Consider the following 14,631-nt stretch of genomic DNA (forward strand, 5'->3'; position numbering starts at 1 on the left):
CTAATGGCACACACAGGTATTATATTTTTGATGGCACTGGGATTATGTTATTAATCACTCTTTTATGAAGCCATCTTCTTTATTTCTTGAGAAATCTCTCCCTTTAATCATAGTCACCTGTAACCTGCATTTGGAACAATGTACCACCCACCCAAGAGTACTTCAGTGTCATCCGAAAAGTAAGCTAAGCAGAACTAGAGGCTAAGAGACAGTTTTTAATGGGCCAGATGTAACCAAAATGGGGTAGACGACAAGATGGAATGGAAAGAAAATGGGACTGAAAGTTAGGAGATGTGTTTTCTACTTTGTCAGCAGCCAGCTTGGGCAAGTTACTCCGCCTCTTTGTGTTCTAGGCAGGGGGTAAAACTAGTTATTCCACTTACCTTCCTAGGGTTGTCTGAAGGTCAAATGAGATAACAGACCTGCAAAAGCTGTGAAATGCATGAATCACAGTATTTAGCAGGCTGTCAGAATACCCTAACTCTCACACTACAGAGATGAGTGAACGTAAGGGTCAAGGATGTAGAAGAGATGACCATTCAGTTGTTGGGCCTGGATGAACAGAAGAAAAGAGAAATGAATTCAGTGTGGGGTCCTGGGATGAGAGTTGGGGTAAGGAGGGAAAGCCCTGGTTTTGTGGGAAAGATGTATTTTGTGTTTAAGGCAAGAGTGAAACAACTAAGTAGAAATGTCCTGCAGGCAAGAGGCTGGAGATGAAAAGAAAGTTCTGGACTAGAGTTAAAACAATGAAAATCTCCAAGAATTTGTTGAGAGAAAAAAAAGCCAACTTGCTTGAGCCAGTTAATGGGGGTTGGGGGGAGAGAGGGAGAGGAGGTAGGAGAAAGCAAAGATGAATCACTCAGAGAGAAAAAAATATTAAGGGAGTGAATGATGGTATGGTAGTGCTCTTTTCTCTGCGGGAGGAAAGAAAGAATGTACAGAACTGTTAAGTGATTCAGAGAGGTCCATGAAAATCAGAACCAAGAAGAAGACTGTTAGCTTTGAAGAGTGGGAGGATATTGGTGTCCCTGAAAGTGAAACTGCATTGGACTAGTACAGAGGGAAGCTGGAATTCATGTGCTTCAAAGTGATACCATGGAAGGAGGGAGAATGGACTACAGAAGAAGCTTAGCAGTTTACAAAGGAGAAAATTAGGAAAACTAGGAGAGGCAGGAAGGTAGAGGAGAGAATGGGTTCTACTCTGAAGTAGAACATTGGGTATAATTGTACTTAAAATGAGAAGTGACAGCACCACTCCATATGAACACCAAAATATGCTAATACTGAATTTTTCATTTTACCTTGGGTGTAGCCAGTAAATGTCAAGTATCCACATGTAGCAAAGAGAATACTGATAAATACAGAAATCAAGGTGGACACATGGATGATGCGAGACCACTTAGCTACTGTGGGTTCTTCCAAAGAACCATAAACTAAGAAGCAGTTATGGTGGCAAATAAATGCTGCAATACAAGAAAAAAAAAAGCATTATTAAAGCAAGCACCATAGTTCTCCCTTTCCTTCTGAAAATTCAGAGATGTATGCTACTTTGAAATACTAATGAACTGAAGTTCAAATATACTAATTTACTAAATATGTCAGAAATAATCTTTCTTTCTAACAGCTGTAGGAATGAGAAATTTCATTTGCATTAGGCTTATATTCTCCTCATGTCACTCTTGATATATACCAGGCCTGTCCAACTTTCTCTCCCATTTCCCAGTGGCCTTTCCAATCTTAAAGGAAATCTAAACAACACCATACTTTCAGTCCAGAGCTTCCTTTCCCATCTGGGATATAACAGAGTAACTTTAGAGGGCCAATTCACAATACTTTGTGTGCAAGGTTTTGAAGAAGTCCATAACACTTGCTAGATTTTCAAGTTAAGAAACAAGAAGACTTAAATGAGTTTTCTGCATGAGGAAGAGACTTGTCCAAATTGAAGCAAATTCTGGTGATGAGTGAGAAAAGTCTGAGCCTAATTTTATGTTGGCACAAACTGGATCATATGCTGCTAATGGGAAGTCTAAAACTTAGGACATCTGCTCTCCAGACACAAATATGAAACAGCACTTTTTCATGGTACAGAAGACTCCATATTGAGAAAGGGCCTTGGAAACTATCTACTCACCAAACGACATTACACCAACAGCCTGAATAGCACTGGGCTTTGCAAATGTCCAGGCATCTTCTGTTTTTGGTCTAGAAGACAAATCAGTTAATTTGACGAATGAGTAAACAAATGCAAGCATAAGCATAAAAGAAAACAAGAAATGATGTCACACTATAAATTGAACATCTTTAAGTCAGAAATTAATAAGGGGCTCCCATTCATCTTTTTTAAATTGTAAATAAATTTCCCAGGAATACCAATGTTACTGTTAACCTCAGTCCTTGAAAATGCATGCCAATGACTTGGAGAGACTCTAGTTTTACATATTTAAAATGGACCACTTAACTCTGTGACTTTATCTACTTATCAATTTAACAACAAACATTTGTTATGCACTCATCATTTGAGATACTTGTTGAGGGAGATTCAAACATTAATAATGCAAAGTTCTTCCTCAGTTAATCAATGTTGCCCTTTATTTCCCTTTAACTCTTCCAGGTTCATCCTACCCATGGGAAATTCACAGTTGGCACTACACTTTATTGAGAAAGGTAGGCTTGAACTAATATTAATTGAAAAGGTACTTAACTATGTTCTAGGAACTATCCTATGCTATCTCAATCTTCACAATAACACTTAAGTATTATTATCACCATTTAATGCACTAGGAAAGTCAAGCTCTGGGTGGTGACATATCTGGTCAAGCTTCCACAAACAGTAAGTAAAGAAGTTGAGATCCGTCTCTTTGGTCTGTCAGTCTCTTCCTTACTGAACTGCCAGTTGCCTCAAATTCCCACCTGTATATACACTTCTCAAAGAGGTTTTAGAAATATATGCACTTTAAATAGCTTGAATACGTCTCTGCACAGGCTCCAAGGTCAGACAGCCTGTGTGATCTTCTGGCCCCATCCACTTATTATATGTGATCTTAGGCAAAGTACTTAACCTTTCTGTGCTTCAGTTTCGATATCTATAAAATGAGGATAATTATAATAGTACCAAATTCACTGAGTTATTGTGTAAATTAAATAAGAAAAAAAGTAAAACTTTGGAAGAGAGCCTAGCATACAGTAAGTATTCAATAAATGGTCACTGGTATTATCAGCTTATGTATTAACATTGTTATTATTATAGTTTCATTTAATAGAAGGTAGCAAATGTCCAAAAGTATGGCCAGCTTCCCTGAAAAGGAAAGGCTTCAGTGAGACCCAAAAAAGGCGTAAGATAGAAGAGGGGGACAGGGAAGAAGGGTCCTAGAAAGCATAAAGGCACTAGGTATAAATCCATCTATTTCCTAAGTTTGTTATTCATTCTCATTGTAGACACAAAAATGTCTCATCTGTTTTGTCAAAGTTAGTGGGATTTATGCATTATATTACTTCTTTCCATATTTGAAATGAACATTACAGACACGAACTAAGGAGCAATGCAAGGGAGGCCTCCTGCTGTTACACTGCTTGCTCAGAATCCCATAGTTTGTTGAGTGGGAGCTGCTGCCACCTGCTGCTTCCACTACTCATCGCAGTGAACATTACCGACAGCAGCATATCTGTCAAATTCCAATGTTAATGTGGAAAAATACAAATTTTGTCCACAGTCCTTAAACATTTTTTTGAGAAAAGGCAGCACTAACAATTGTAGAAGCTTGAAGATTTTTAACTTTCTAATATGTTTTAAATGATCTACTTTCCCTGGTAGGGTATTTCCAGGTGAATAATATTCATTTTTCCTTTCAGTACAGATTGTGGTGGTGCCCTACTTTTTAACTCTTTTATTAGTAATGAAAAGGTAGGAGTTTTATTTTTATTTTTCTTCTTTCATTTAAGTTTAAAAGGTTTTTCCTGGTCCATATGGTTCCTTGATATTCCTAGATAAGATGGAGTGTGAAATAGTACCTACGATGATTTTGGATTTTCTGTGTTCAGCTAATGATGCTGATTTTACAAGATGGAAAATACCAAAAACATGTTACAGATAGGAAAAAATGTGTGTCCAAATCTAGATAAAGAGAAGGAAAGAGACATTGAATATGGTTTTCCAACCTTTTGTAAATTAGCCTGGGATTGAGTTCCAGAAAAATGGTTCCACAGAAAAAAGAAAAGAGAAAGTTTCTTGGTATATTTTATGAAATCTTGATACTCAGTGTGGGTGAGAAAATGAAGTTACAGACTGCTCTGACTTTAGAATATAGATGCTGAAATAGAAAGTGAAATATTATCAAATGCAATCAAGCAATGTTTAAGAAAAAAATCATGTCTAAGAAGAGTTTTTTCCAATAAGAGCAAGAGTAGTTCAGTAATAGAAAAATCTATTAGTATAAGTCATCACATTAACAGATTAATGGAGAAAAAAGCTTATGACTGACCATTTCAAAATAGGTAGAAAAGCGTACAATCCAGTATTTATTTTGACAAGCATGCTAAGCACGCTATTATTAAAGTAGAACTTCCTTAACCTAATAAGGAATATATACCAAAACCTATAGCAAGTGACATATTTAAAAGTGAAAAGTTAGAAATATTACAATTAAAGGCAGAAACTAGATGAGGATGTCCACTATCACTGCTTTCAGAATATACTATTGGAACTCCTAGCTAATGCAATAAAATAAGACTGAGTGATAAGATATGTAATCATTGGAAAGTGATAAATTATTTGGACACAATATAATTATGTACACAGAAAATTCAGGGGAATCTACTGACAAGCTATTGGAAATTAATAAGAGCATTCAGCAACTTCACTGGATACAAGCTCAATATACAAAAATTAATAGGGTTGATGTATACAAAAAAGAACCAGTTAAAATGTTTTTTAAATGGCAGTGACAACAAAAACACTAAATATTTTTAAAGATATGCATAATATTAATGGCATGACATAATTTTATTGAAAGACAAACAAATGGAGAGATATACCATATCCATATTTATGAATGGAAAGACTCAATATCATGTAGATGTCAATTCTCTCCAAATTAATATTTAATTTCAAAGAATAAAACATAATATCGATGGAGGAGAGACTGTTTTAAACCTATAAAGGCAAAAACCATAAAGGTAAAAATTGATAAACCTGATAAAATCAATGGAAGGTAAATATTAATATAAAATGTCTGTATAATAAAATAATCCATATTCAAAGTTAAAAAATAAAAGCTAAAAATTGGGAGATGAAATGTTTCTTGCATATAACCAAGAAAGGGTTATTATCCAGTGTATATTAAATGCTACTGCATATCATAATAAAAAGATATTCCAATGAACAATAGACAACAGGTAATTGACAGAAAAGGAAATGAGAATGGCCAACAAATACGCTGTATGTTGCTCACCGTCCTTCATAATTAGAAAAACTCAAAATGAAATACATTAAAAAAAAATTTTACACCTAATTCAATAATAGCAATGTTGAGAAGTTGCTAGGACAAGATACAGTTATTATGGAGGGAACTGTAAACTGTAAAACAGTTTGGAGAAGATCTTGGCAATATCTAGTAAAGTTTAAGGTACTCAAAGCTTATAAGCAAACAATTACATTTCTAAATCTCTAAACCATCAGAATGTATGCTGTAGAGCAATTAAAAAGTCACCCAGTGCTAATTTTATCAAAATGGAAATATACTGAATACAATATTGAGGGAAAAAAAGTGAGTTATATTAGAGAATGTACATTTTTTTTACCATAGTGATTATTTATGTATATTTTACAAACATACTAATCAATACTAATACTATTGCCAATACATAAGTGCATAGTATAAGTATAAAAGCATGAACAGGAATGATTCAAACCAACTTAAGAATAATAGTTATGTCTGGGAAAAGAAAAACGAATCCAACTTAAGAATTATAGTTACTGCTATGGAAAGAGAAGTAAATTGACTTTTAAATATGATAGTCTATTGTCGATAAAGACTGGAACCAAATACAGAAAATTATTTCAAAAAAGATTTAGCCCAATTTAAAGCTTTCTGAACTTTATATAATTATACAATATTTTCTACATGAAACCTTTTTTGGATTTGAACTTAATTTTTAAGCTGAAATTTCCATAAATAGTTTATAACTAAAATTACATTCTTCCTGCTGGAAAGTCATTCAAATCATTCAATTTTCAACAAATATTTGCTGAACACTACCAATGTGGCAATCAGTGTTATGACCACTGGAAATGCTGCAGAGAAAAAGACAAAACAAAGAGGTCAAATATTTTTTATTCTGTATGATAATCTAGAATAGCAGCATACAATACTGTGTTGGGGAGGAAGACATTTTCCGCTATTCTAGGTTCTTCTGGCTGCTCTAAGAGTTAAATTGACATGAGACAGGTTAACAGGAGAAAATCAAACAGAAGTTTAATGACAGGTATACATGGGAGAGACCCAGGGGAACTGAGTAACTCGCCAAAATGGCCAAAACCCTCACCTTAAATACCATCTTTAGCTAAAGACAAACAAGGATGTTGGGGGTAGTGGTTTGGGACTTTGAAGGGGAGGAAGGCAATTCACATGAAGATGGAAAAGTAAATGTTTGGTAAAGAAATGTCTGCTGGGCCATGTGGAGACATAGGACATTTAGTGGACCCTGATCTCTAGCCCTAGCCAAGTTTCTCCACCACACCTAGCACATATTCTTTGCAGGTATCTCTGGTGATTGCTCTATTCCAGGAACATCCCTCTATCTGAATTCTTTTAGGCAGTGAGGAAGAAGGTCAAAGGTACTTCCTGAGTCTTTTGGGTCTTGATTGTTTTCAGCTCAAAATAATCCACCTGCCAAAAAGACACATTTTGGCATGGCAAATTTTGCTCCCTTACAATTGCTTTCTGTGCTGATGGAAATGTTCTACATCTGTGCTGTGCAATATGGTGACCACTATACACATGTGGCTACTGAGCATTTAAAATTATGGCTAGAGTTAATTAATTTTTAATTCTACTTAATTTTACCTAATCTAAATAGTCACATGTGGGGGGAGATAAATTAGGAGTTTGGGATTAACATATATACACACTACTATATATAAAATAGGTAAACAACAACGACCTACTGTATAGCACAGGGAACTATACTCAATATCTTGTAATAACCTATAATGGAAAAAAATCTGAAAGAGACTATATATATATTTATATATATACATTTATATGTATAACTGAATCACTTTGCTGTAAACAACACTGTAAATTAACATTTGCAACTAACACAACATTGTCAATTAACTATACTTCAATAAAAAATCATAAAATAAAAAAGTCATATGTGGCTGGTTGCTACTGTGTTGGACAACATAGATCTAAAAGGAGTGGTATAGGTAACTTTTGTTGCAGAAAACCTAATTAGCTTCTAATGGTCTAGAAGAGTTAAAGAAATTACTTAAAGAGGGTTTATTTTTCCTGCAGTGTAGCTTATGCGGTAAGTTTCAGCTACTATTTACCAACTGAACTTCCTGAGAGGCAAGTAGAAGAAAGGAGATGAGTGTAACAGTAGACAAGAATAACACTTTGTTAACTTATAAAGAACCATGGCTACCAGAGAATTTGAGAAAGAAAAAAACAAGAAGAAGAAAAGAAAAAGAAGATGAAGAAAGCAAAAAAATAACAAACTGGGAGAAACAAATCAAAACTGTCATTATGAATACAGACATAGGGGGAAAACACAGTACACAGTAGTCATATTGAAATATTATTAAATATGAATCAAGTAAAGACTAATCTGTTATTACAAAGTGATTAAATTATAGTTTGAGCACTTTCCTTTTTTTTAATTTTAAAGAATAATTCACAATAAGTAACCTGTAACAGGAAATGGTTTTCAAATGATTTTCCAAAATCAAACATATTAACATACAACTCTTCAGGAGTATTTCTTTTGTACAAAGAGAGGCTAATTTTCTTCTGAAGAAACCCCCAAATAAGAACTACTCTCGGGTTTCTTTTTGTTTTAGATTCTTCTGTTGGCGCCGTCAAAGTTCATTTCCCTGAGAACTGAAACCAACCACATTTCCTGGTGTGTGTCTAGAGTTTGCAATGGAAGCCAACAGTTTTGAAGTTAGTCCACTGCGGTCGATAGCATCTCTTCAGCAAGTGTTAATGTTACCTAGTAATGCATAAACCAGCTCTTTATCCCCATTTGGCTCCTACCTGCTCCTTTCATTTAATGTGATTATTTGCTGGCTATAGATAAAACTGTGATTAATATTATCAATAAGGGACAACTAGAACAATAATGAACTTAATTTCCACTGTGAAGGAACTTTCTCTCGACTAAGGAAAAACATACGGAATACAGCAAGCTCAAATGGAAACAAATAATGAGCTCTGGGGTCAGGTGGATTTGGATTTAAATTTTTTTATTTTTAAGAACATAAATTACCATTTTTCTTTTCCAATGGTACAAAACAATTTTGTCAAAAACGATTTCCAACTTAAAATGAAGAGTAGAATAAAGTTTTCAAGTATAATTTCCAAGATTAACCCTGTACAAATGATATACGTATTTTAGAAGTTCCAATACTTGCTGGGGAATTTTTTTAAACACTAAACATCTTTGTGATTAAGGCTACTTTAATCTTATCAATTAACCTTCTAACAGCATACTGTGAGAGAACACAAGCAGAGTAAAAACACCATGCTGTTTTCTGCACAAGAGAGACCCAGGTGATGCGCTGACACGAGTGTGTCTGGCCTGATCAGTAACACGGCAGACTTCATCTTCAGACCAGCCGACCTGCACAGGGGGCCGCACAGACCCGTTCTCTCGCTCTCTCTTCTCTAACTTGGAACGGTAAACATTATTTTAGATCATCTTAGCAAACTAGGGGCAAGCTTACACACCTCGAGGCTCACAGTCATTCTAGGTGGGACCTCACACACCTGGGGTGTCTGATTTCAAATAAGCCTCGGAAGACCCTCTCATGCTGACCTGCCCCTTTCGCTGCTCTCCAGATGAGAGGGTCAAGGGCCTTCTCACCCTTCTGAAGGCTGTCACCACACAGAGGCCAGCATATCTCTTGATGACCACACAGGCGCTGGTGGACATTGCCACACAAGGGCAAAGAAGTGTGAGGCCTGGGGAAGCCCTGCTCCCTGGTTTGGAGCCTGTGGGAGCCCTGGCCCTGCTCCTCCTCCTCGCTTCCCCTCCCCTCCTCTCTTCAGGCCTCGCCCCACGCCTCACGCATCAGGTCAGCGTGTGCTGACCGTGGTGTCTGTGTGGGCGTCCTGGTGGCCACCAGGCCTGCCCGGGGGTCGGCCAAGGTGAGTGAGGCCATGCAGGGCCAGGGGTCAAACAGGTGGGCATTGTGCACTCATAACAAGGAAAGACCCTCAAAATAAAGTGAAACTAAAACAACAGAGAGGGCTTCCCTGGTGGCGCAGTGGTTGAGAATCTGCCTGCCAATGCAGGGCACACAGGTTCGAGCCCTGGTCTGGGAAGATCCCACCTGCCGCGGAGCAACTGGGCCCATGAGCCATGATTACTGAGCCTGCGCGTCTGGAGCCTGTGCTCCACAACAAGAGAGGCCGCGATAGTGAGAGGCCCGGGCACCGCGATGAAGAGTGGGCACCGCGATGAAGAGTGGCCCCCGCTTGCCGCAATTAGAGAAAGCCCTCGCACAGAAACGAAGACCCAACACAGCCAAAAATAAATAAATAAATAAATTTAAAAAAAAAGAGAATTACTTCTTGAATTAAAGACAAAAGTACAGTTTAAAAAAAAAAAACATAACTTCTGCCTAAGAATATTTGGCTTTAGAAGGTAAATAAAATAATTACATTTCTTAAAATATAATTTTCTGACTGATATTCCTAAATCCTACATGTACATTACTTCCTAACTGCAGGTTTTCAAAAGGCAATTAATAAAAAGACAATTCGGGTCATTCTTAAATAATATGAGCATAAACTCCTTAAAAATTAGATTATGATTTCCGGTATTTATATACACATTCTACAGAGAGACGGCTATTGAAAACAAAATAAAATAAAATAAAAACCAAAGGTGCAAATGAAGTCTCACTCCTGCAGGGAAGTAAAGCTCTTTCTGAATCAGACAGGAAAGTGAGAAACTGGACCCAGCCGAGCAATGTCTCCTCCACCAGCGACCGTCCGAGAGCAGTGACTATGTTCATGCCTAAGATACCTCCTTCTGCAAATAACCCTTCAGACACATTCAAAAATGTCTCACTGAGACCTAAATTAGGTTTTTAAGATTTGGTCACTTCGTGGGAAAAGCTGGTTGTGATCTGCAAATGACTATTATCAATTCTCGACTCTCGTTTTGTTATTTTACTCCTTGTAACGGTAAACGCAAAACTTAACTTTCATCTCTTGGACAAATATAGAGCACAAAGTCAAATAAATAACACGGAGAAGAGAACATTCCTCTGGGCAGTTACAAACACTCGGGGTGGGGATGCTCGGCGGTCACCATTCCAAAGCCCTCTCTCATGGCCCTGCTCTGACCGTGTCGCTCCGTGTCTCCTCTGGGGTTGGCGTGATCTCCCGGGAGGGAGGGGCTGGCGGGGTCCCCCTGCGTCCAGGAGGACAGCCACTCGCGCACAGTGACCGCGTGTGCCTCCATCTGGCGCTGCAGGATTTAAATTTTAACTTTATGATATACTAGCAGGGTAACTTTGGGCAGACTACTTAATGACACTGGTCTTGGTGTTTTCTGCTGTAGAACAGAGACGATATTAATTGTATTTTGTATATCTGACACAAAGGTCATGAGAAAATGAATGAGAGAGTGTGGTATATAGTGGACAATCAGTGTTAGATGGGACCTCGTTCTGCTCTTTTTCCCTTTCCTCATGTTACCACTAAAGTAACAATACATGTCTTAGTCTGGGTGTAAGGACCTGCAAGTTCATGAAATGCAATCTTCATCATGGTATTCATATTCTTTTAGAGAATGAAGGGACCTTGAGAAAGGCAAGCTATCTTATTTTAAATAAGCAAACAATTAATCTTGATAACAGATGATACACATGCAACCAAACGGGCAGCCATTTGGCTTTGATTACGGTGAAAAAGATGAAAAGATTCATTTATGCTTTAGATATTGACAGATAAGTGTTCAGTATTCCATCCCACCCACAATACCCCATACAGTTTTCTGCACAACTGGGTCTGCCAAATTAGTGCAGCTTCCAGCTGCAGAAAACCCCTTGGGTAATCTTGGGGCACCTGGAGCTGCTCACCTCACTCCAGGATACAGCTTAGCCCAGCTATCAGTTCCCCAGCTAAGCTGTAGCTTCTCTGTGCTGATATAAACTTTGCTACAGTGGTGTGGAGACTACCACCAGTGGAAGATAATTCAATGTTTGAATAAAAGAGGGCACTCATTAAACCTTCAGATATTGGACACCTAAAATGGATAGAGAGGCAAATTGCCTGATTATTTAATCACCACTTGGATTACATCTTAGACTTGAAAGGAAAAAAAGTATAAAATTAAGCTTTTACATTTTTAAGATTCTATCTATACACACATGCACATAGATTAAGGGTTATTCTTGGTGTTAAGTTACAACGACATAGAGGGAGCTAAACATGTGAAAGAGCTAACTCACTTTGCTAAACCCCTGTGTGTAAAGGACTCAGACACACCAGAAAGCTACTCAGGATGCTCCAGCAAAAGGAGAAAACAAAGAAAAAAAGAAAGATATGAGAAACTGGAAGTAGGGTGTCTAACACAAAAAAAGAGGTGAAAGGAAGTCCTAGAAAGACCATGGGGCAGCAAACTGAGAAATCACTCTATCTAGAAAGGCGCAAGAGGACAAAGGCTCTGAGAGGAAGTCTCCAGGAAAAATAACAAGATTGGTAGATTATCTTATATGTTCCAGCATTTGGAAAAGGAGTAACAAAAATAACCAAAGTCAAAAGCTAAACTAGGAGAAAATATTTTTAAAAGACACATTTCACAAAGGACTCATTATCTCCAAAATATACAAGAACACTTCAGACTCAACAATAAGAACACAAACAAGGGGGCTTCCCTGGTGGCACAGTGGTTGAGAATCCGCCTGCCAATGCAGGGGACACAGGTTTGAGCCCTGGTCCAGGAAGATCCCACATGCCGCGGAGCAACTAAGCCCGTGAGCCAGAACTACTGAGCCTGCGCGTCTGGAGCTTGTGCTCCGTAACAAGAGAGGCCGCGATAGTGAGAGGCCCGCGCACCGTGATGAAGAGTGGCCCCCGCTTGCCACAAGTAGAGAAAGCCCTTGCACAGAAACGAAGACCCAACACAGCCATAAATAAATAAATGAATGAATGAATGAATGAATTCCTTTAAAAAAAAAAAAAAAAGAACACAAACAAGTCAATTTAAAAATGGCCAAAGATCCACTGACCCCCTAATAGACCCTTCACCAAAGAACAGATCCTGAGAGCAAACAGGCATATGAAAAGATGCTCCAAACCATATGTCACCAGGGAAGTGCAAATTAAAACAACACTGAGGGGCTTCCCTGGTGGCGCAGTGGTTGAGAATCCACCTGCCAAGGCAGGGGACACGGGTTCGATCCCTGGTCCAGGAAGATCCCACATGCCGTGGAGCACCTAAGCCCGTGTGCCACAACTACTGAGCCTGTGCTCTAGAGCCCGTGAGCCACAACTACTGAGCCTGCATGCCGCAACTACTGAAGCCCGCGTGCCTAGAGCCTGTGCTCCACAACGAGAGAAGCCACCGCAATGAGAAGCCCACACACTGCAATGAAGAGTAGCTCCCGCTCACTGCAACTAGAGAAAGCCCGCACGCAGCAACGAAGACCCAACACAGCCAAAAATAAATAAACAAAATAAATAAATTTATTAAAAAAAAAAAACAAAAAAACACTGAGATACCACTACACACCTTGAAAGAAAGAAAAAAAAAAGTACAGCCATTAGACTGGCCAAAATCTAGAACACTGACAACTCCAAATGTTGGTGAGGATGTGGAGCAATACGAACCCTCATTCTTTGCTAGTGGAAATGCAAACTGGTACAGCTACTTTGGAAGACAGTTTGATGGTTTCTTATAAAACTAAACATACTCTTATCATAGGATCCAGCAATCACATTGCTTGGTGTTTACCCAAAGAATCTGAAAACATATGATCCACAGAAAAACCTGCCACACCGATGTTTATAGCAGCTTTCTTCATAATTACCAGAACTTGGAGGCCACTAAGATGGCCTTCAGAAGGTGAATGGATAAATAAACTCTGGTACATCCAGATGATAGAATATTACCCAGTACTAAAAAGAGCTGAGCTATCAAGCCACGAAAAAACAGGAACGAACCTTAAATGCATATTACTAAGTGTAAGAAGCCATTCTGAAAAGGCTACATACTATATGATTTCAACTGTATTTCATTCTGGAAAAGGCAAAACTGTGGAGACAGTAAAAAGATCAGTAGTTGCCAGTGGTTAGGGGTGGGGGAGAAGGGATGAATAGAGGAAACACATAGGATTTTTAGGGCAGTGAAAATACACTGTATGATGATATAATTATGGATACATGTCATTACACATTTGTCCAAACCCACAGAATGTACAATACCAAGAGTGAACTCTAATGTAAACTATGGACTTTGGGTGATTATGATGGACTAACTTAGATTCATCAACTGTCACCAATGTACCACTCTAGTAGGAGATGTTGATAATGGGTGAGCCTATGCACGTGTGGGGCAGGGCATTTGTGGGAAACCTCTGTACCGCTCTCTCAACTTTGCTGTGAACCTAAAACTGCTTTGAAAAAATCAAAAATTTTTTTTTTAAAGCTAAACTGAACATCCAACTAAACATGATTAAAAACAAAACTAAAAGCAAGTCTTGATTCTAGAAAAAAATGTACCAGAAGGGAAATATAACTAATTTTGAAACTTGTGTTAAGTCTTCACGTATTATGATATGGAAGAAGAAGAAAAATAATTTGAAAGAGCTAAATCCTCATCTACTATATGACAACAGTGAGAATCCAGAAATAGCAGTTACAAGCACATTACCTAGAAGTAAAAATGTAAATGCCAAAAGATACAGCTGAAATAGGAAAGGATTTGGTAGGAGGCAGCTCTATTTCATTAAAAGCAATTTGTAATATTTGATGTTGTAAAAATATGTGAATATTCTTTTGAGAAAAATAAATCCAAATGAAAGCAATATTGGGAAGAGGGAGGATCTTTTAAAATGTCTTACAAAACTTCAAATAAATCATGGCAACATAATGAAGGTTTATTATAAGGTTCAGATCATTTAAGAAGCAATGCTTCCAGTGTTTTAACATATTTTAATACTGACAGAAATACAGATTGGCTTGTAGCAGTTTGCAAATACTTTTACAAGAATGATTGCTTCTCTTACTCTGAAAAATCCAGACATGCTTAGTTATAAAATTTTTAGAAGCCTCTTCCTTATGTGTGCGAGGTGGGGAGGGTTTGGGGGCTTAAATTCATTTTGCAAAATTATCTCAGTTTGGGTTCTTGGATTCAGGTTTTGCATCCTATTTTGAAAGACATACTTTTCCTTATCTT

General features: G+C 37.8%; 1 protein-coding gene across 1 annotated transcript in view; it reads right to left on the minus strand.

The window, feature by feature from the left end:
• SLC38A11 (solute carrier family 38 member 11) overlaps positions 1–14,631 on the minus strand; it is a 52,291-nt gene that overhangs the window by 14,732 nt on the left and 22,928 nt on the right. Inside the window, exons 8-9 of the mRNA XM_036858366.1 lie at positions 2,132–2,202; positions 1,302–1,463 (exon numbers count right to left, since the gene is read on the minus strand). Of these exons, the coding sequence (XP_036714261.1) occupies positions 1,302–1,463; positions 2,132–2,202 (233 nt within the window). The remainder of the gene's footprint in view (positions 1–1,301; positions 1,464–2,131; positions 2,203–14,631) is intronic.

This window comes from Balaenoptera musculus, chromosome 7 (genome assembly GCF_009873245.2).
Source record: "Balaenoptera musculus isolate JJ_BM4_2016_0621 chromosome 7, mBalMus1.pri.v3, whole genome shotgun sequence".
Classification (NCBI taxonomy): Eukaryota; Metazoa; Chordata; class Mammalia; order Artiodactyla; family Balaenopteridae; genus Balaenoptera; species Balaenoptera musculus.